This window comes from Amaranthus tricolor, chromosome 8 (assembly GCF_026212465.1).
Source record: "Amaranthus tricolor cultivar Red isolate AtriRed21 chromosome 8, ASM2621246v1, whole genome shotgun sequence".
Lineage (NCBI taxonomy): Eukaryota > Viridiplantae > Streptophyta > Magnoliopsida > Caryophyllales > Amaranthaceae > Amaranthus > Amaranthus tricolor.
In genome coordinates, this window is record NC_080054.1 from 18,916,070 (window position 1) to 18,922,087 (window position 6,018).

General features: G+C 32.2%; 1 protein-coding gene across 1 annotated transcript; it reads left to right on the top strand.

Annotated features, from left to right (window-relative positions):
- The first annotated feature begins 315 nt into the window (after positions 1–315).
- LOC130820380 (peptidyl-prolyl cis-trans isomerase CYP40-like) lies at positions 316–4,561 on the top strand. The gene is made up of 8 exons (XM_057685730.1): positions 316–688; positions 1,909–2,409; positions 2,676–2,763; positions 2,859–2,911; positions 3,176–3,280; positions 3,737–3,812; positions 3,926–3,963; positions 4,066–4,561. Exons 1-8 carry the CDS (start codon positions 515–517, stop codon positions 4,117–4,119), a joined length of 1,089 nt encoding a protein of 362 aa, XP_057541713.1. The 5' UTR covers positions 316–514; the 3' UTR covers positions 4,120–4,561.
- Positions 4,562–6,018: the final 1,457 nt, after the last annotated feature.

A 6,018-nucleotide genomic window follows, 5' to 3' on the forward strand; every position in this document is an offset into this window, starting at 1 on the left:
TCTTGTGTTGTACGTGACTGTGTGATGGAGGTAGTACCATTTATTCTTAAGAATTGCTCTCTGCGTCCTGAGAAATTGCAAGTTGCAATAACTACCTTTAAAAATATATTAAGAAAATATAAGGACAATTAAAATATATTGATAACATAAAAAAAAAATGTAAATATGGATTAAAAAAGAAGTGATAACACTATTATCTTATCTAAAATAAAATATAAAAATTAATAAGATAAAATTAAATTAAAACATGTTACAGTCATTTACTCCTCTTTAAATCCCAAGTTTAACATTAAAGAAGACAAAACGCTTGAAAAAAAAACCATTCATATATTTGGTAATTGGTGAAGCGCCTACTCCTACTCCTAGGAGTAAAATAAGGGTGCAGAGTGAAGAGTCCAGCCTTTTAGTACAAGTTCTTTATTTGACCCACCAAAAAAAGTAAAAGGGGTTTTTCCTTCAAAAAACCCCCAATTCTAGGGTTTTGGAAATCTGAATTTTCTGAGAAAAATCAAAAATGGGGGTGAGACCTAAATGTTATATGGATATTAGTATAGGAGGAGAGCTTGAAGGAAGGATAGTTGTGGAACTATACAATGATACTGTACCTAAAACTGCTGAGAATTTCAGGGCGCTTTGCACTGGTGAATTCGGCACTTCTTCCATTTCTGGTCTTCGTCTACATTACAAGGTTTACTTTCTTGACTATTTTCTTTTGATTCGCTGAAATTTTTTTGGAGGTTTTTGTATCAATAAATGTCATCTTAAATGTTATGTTACTAGATTAACGTTTTAATGTAATACTAAATGATTTTACTTTTTTTTGGACAAATTTGATTTCATGTTTTGAATTTCTCTGCAGATTTTGCAATATTTAATGTCTTACTTCATTGAAAGTTGTGTTATTAGGTTAACATTAAGGGTTTTTGGTAACATTGCATCTCGTTTGAGTTTTGATTATTAATTGATTCCTTCCTCTTTGTTGATGGTTTTGATGTGGGTTCTTTATTCATTTAAAGAATGGTTATTGTAGTAATTTTAAATTGTGGGTTTCGAGTGTTTTTTTATCATGAAAATATTGAATTTCCTTGAGTTTTTTTGATATTCAAAGAACTTGTTTGATTGATATTGGAATTTAATTATATTTCCTAGGAAGTTATTTACTTCATAAAATTCATAGGAAATAGGTTTTGGTGTTTGGTCAGCACTTTAAAATTTACAATGGACAAGTCAATTTTCAATAATTAAGACGGTACCATGGTGATTATATTTCCTAGGAACTTTGTCTTAGATCATCTTGTTTCTTGGTTAAATGAATGTTCATTTAACTAAATGGATGGTGAAATAGCATATTGATTTTTTGAACACATTATATCATTGTACAAACTCTTTTTGAAATTTAAGATTTACCAATGTGCTACCGCAGCAAATTTTAGATTTACCAATGTGCTATCGCAGCAATTGTTCAAACCTTTTTAATTCTAATTTATTGGAAACTGTCTAATCGATGGCATTTAGGTAAGAGTGATTGTCCTAGTTTTGCAGGATAATAATATTGTGGTTGGGAAGTACAAATGAAAATGGTTTTACATATTTAAGATGCACTTCTTTGATTTTACTGTGCTACGGAGTCTATTCTTGTATTAACGTTAGTTTTGGAATCCTGTTTAGCTATGTATCGAGTTTCTTGAATGTTTCAAAACTAGCAACATTTATATTTACAATGTGTTTAGATACACAAATTTGGAAAGAAAGGGAGGTAGAATGGTAGTTTGATTATTTTATTTTATTTTAGGCTATGAAAAGGGAAGAAAAGGAGATGGAAGGCTCTTATTTTTGTTAAGCATAAATCACTACATATGGAAAATCCATTTTTGTTAACTTTTTCTTTGAAAATATAATTGTTGGCAGGGTTTGCGTTTTCATCGCATTGTGAAAGGGGCTCTTATTCAAGGTGGAGACATATCTGCTGGTGGTGAAAGTGGTGGAGAATCCATTTATGGATTGACTTTTGATGATGAAAATTTTGACTTGAAACATGAGCGCAAAGGAATGTTGTCCATGGTAAACGTTGGCCCCAATACCAACGGTTCTCAGTTCTTTATCACTACTACTCAAACTCATCAGTTCAATGGAAATCATGTTGTGTTTGGAAGAGTAATTAAAGGTTTGGGTGTTGTTCGCTCAATTGAGCATGTTGATCTTGATGCTGATAATCAGCCTATGCTTGATATTGTCATTGAGGATTGTGGAGAAATTCCCGAGGGAGAAGATTATGGTGTCATCAACTTTTTCAAAGATGGGGACACTTATCCTGACTGGCCATCTGACCTTGATGTTAAATCAGATGATTTCGATTGGTGGGTTACTGCTACAGAATGCATCAAAGCTTTTGGCAACGAGAAATTTAAGGTACACGAAACAAAGTGATTTAATGGGATAGAATCTGAACTTTTTAATGTGTGTGCATGTATATCATTACATTAGCCTTGTGAATGGCAATTTTGTCCAGTAATTCTGATTCCGAATTTTGTTATACACTTGTATTCTTGCTGAAATATGCAGGCTATGTGAATTCTGTGATTGTAGGCTCATGAGAAAGATTGTTGCTATTTATAATTTGACATCCCGAATTATTGAATCTCCTATTTGATTAAACAAGTGTTTTTCCCATGTAGAAGCAAGATTATAAAATGGCTATCCGAAAATATCTTAAAGCTATGCGGTACATAGATGTGTGCTGGGACATGGAGTCGTTAGATGGAGGTGAGCTATTTGTGTGTCTTAAACCTTTATTATCGTTTCATGCTTCTTAAATTTCGGCATCTACTGAACTGAACTGATTATTGTTATGTTTGCAGAAAAGAGTTATTTGTTGAGGAAAATGAGGTCTCAGTTATTCACTAATACTGCTGTAAGATCCATTTTATTATAATGTTTCCGTTATTGATATGGATACATGAATGACGAGAGGGTTGGGTTTTGGAAAATAAATATTAAATACAGTTTCTAATTTTGTCATTTTGAGATTCATAAAAATACTTCTCGAATTGTACATCTTATTATCATCTAAGCTGTATGATTATGTATGGATATACATTTTCTGAAAAGACAAGTACATTACTCGTTTGAATTGGATGTTTTGAAAGGTTGATGTATTCCTTTCGTTCTTGCTTAGGCCTGTAAGTTGAAGATGGGAGACGTAAATGGAGCGTTGTGGGACACTGACTTTGCACTTCGTGATGAGGAAGATAATGTTAAGGCTCACTTCCGAAGGGGTCAGGTTAGTGATTTTTAATTTAGCATTAACGTTTACATTAGTATTTCCCTCATTTGTTGCAAAATTGTACCAGTTATTCACTATGTATTTTTTTCCTTGTAAAGGCACAATTTTTATGTGTCTTTTTTGGCTGTATTCTTAGAGATTTTCTTGGTTGGACTTGGTACCAACATTCTGACCAATCACACGAGTCAGTTTTGTTTTGAATTTGGGCAAACCAATCAATCCTAAATCTTGAGTTCGGTCCAGTTGGGTTTGGGTCGTGTAATCATGTTGGTTTTGTTTTTCCTTATCCGTAAGACACATAAATGAGGAACTATTACTATTAAAGACGACTTGGACCCATCAACATCATCATCACTAATCCCAATATATCTCACTCATAGAAGCTATTTTAGAGTCACGGGAGGGTCGGATGACGTCGGACCATACTTTTACCTAATGCTACTTGGAATGCAGGCCTTTATTGCTCTCAGTGACATTGATTCTGCAGCTGAATGCTTTGAAAAGGCTTTGGAACTTGAACCAAATGATGGTAAGTTTTTTCATGAATGTATCATTTGTAGTAGTAGTACCTTACTGTTAGAGTTCTGGGCATAATGTCGGGGATTACACAAAGTGACGACAATCTCTATTTCTCTCTTGTAGGTGGCATAAAAAAGGAACTTGCCGCCACAAAGAAAAAGGTAATTTAAACATCCGAGATTAGGTGTTCCATTGGGTTTAACCATGATAAAACCAACAATATTAGTTTGAGGCAAACGTTTTGTTGTTGAATATGATTTCAGATTGCTGATCGACACAATCGTGAGAAGAAAACCTACACTAGAATGTTTCAGTGAAGCTCAGGGGAGACTCGGTAGTTTCTAGGAGAATTTAGCCCACCTTGTTTTCTTATGTTCCTTCCGATTTTTCCAATGGTAAATCCAAGTCCTGAGATATAGCAAACTTTATCATGTTATTACATGCAGGATTGTGGTGCTGGTCTTGGAAACTAAGGTGCAAACTGAAATCCTGAAACCGTTTTATGTTTTTGTAGACATAAAAGAATTTCCAATGAACATCATCGAACTAATATGATTTGTATACAAAGGGAAGAAGTTTGCTATATTCGATAACATAAATGGTTTGATGTCTTGAATTTTGTATAGATGGTGAAAATAGGAAATATTGCAAAAGCTCGAAATATAGCTTACTTTTGATGTACATCTTAGCTACTTGAGCCTTCTGAAATGGAAGATTCTTTTTCTTCGTTCTTATTTATGTTGATACTTGTTTCTTGCATTTGCCGTTGTTTCCTTATTCTTCTATGATTTAACATATGTTAATGTTCTAAATTTCTAATTATTGAAACTAAAAGATGATAAGCTTGTTTTTACGAAGTAATTTTTATATTCGTATTGATGTTTGTGTAGATTATACTTTCTAATTATTGATGTTTTTATATGATCTAGGTGTTGAAGCTTTATGTTGGAATTGAGTTAATTTTTTTAGGTTTTCTCGTGGGAGGGTTTCCATCTAACCGTTCTTTCTGTGTTGATTTTCGTCTTCATCCATCGAAGATTTCTGTTCTTCATCCGTCTGTCTTGTTGGTTCTGTCCTTTCTTTTCTCTTCTATCTTCTTCCTGTTAATCTATTTTCTGCTTTTACATGGATCAATAAGATTCCCAAATATGCTATTTCCTTCTTTCTTGATGTGGAAAGAGTCATTAGAACCTTTTGGTGGAGATCTTGAGAAAATAAAGTGGGATAAAATATAATGTATGAGAGAGTAGTGACTAGTGAGGAAACTTTTTTTCCTCATGAATGGAATAAATTTCAATAGCAAAAATTTTCACACAAAAAAATCTGATGTGGATGAGAGGGAAAGTGTTGAGAGAGATTGGTGAGGATTTTTTTTCATCATTATTAAGAGTGCTCTTAGTAAAAAAGAACAAATTTAATCTTAGTGGATACAAATATGTTTAATTTTGAAATTAAAATTTTCCAAAACTTATTTTAGGAATCATTTTTTAAAAAATTTATTTTATTCAATCTTTCATTCTTCTCATGACCCTATTATAAAAGTTTTGTTAGCTTATTGTGGCTAAAATGGTGATACCATATGTATTGATTCTGAAATCAATTTTAACCATACATTTCACATCAAAGATAGAATTGGGAAGAAAAAGTGTGGATGAATTTTATCAAGTGGATGAAATTGATTAAAATATTCTACTTCCTCTGTCATGTGACTTTTGCCTCAATTATAATTTGTGTGAAAATCAAGAAAAGGGAGAAAATTGGATAAATTATATGTAATTTATGGTGAATTGGGAAAAAAAAAGTGGATAATATGAAAAGAAAAGTTAAATATGTGAATGAAGTTTAGAAAAAAAATGTGAATTATAGTCAAAATTAAAACATGTGCTTTCTTGAGAGACCGTCTTTTGTAAAGACGGTTATCAAAAGCTCAGCCTAAACCTAATTTATGTTAATTTAAAAAATTCTGACGCTGTGTGTGAAGTGGAATGCAAAAAGTCACATAATATTTTTGGGGTTATAACATAATATATCTGAAGTTATTACAGTATATATACTTGAGGTTATAACATAATGTATATGGGGTTATAAGAACATATATTTGTGGTATAACACAATATATTTGGGGTTGTAACATACTCCCTCCATTTCTTTTTGTTCTTCGCATTTATTTTTTGCACAGTTTTCAATGTAAATTTTAAACCTTAATATCTCTAAAT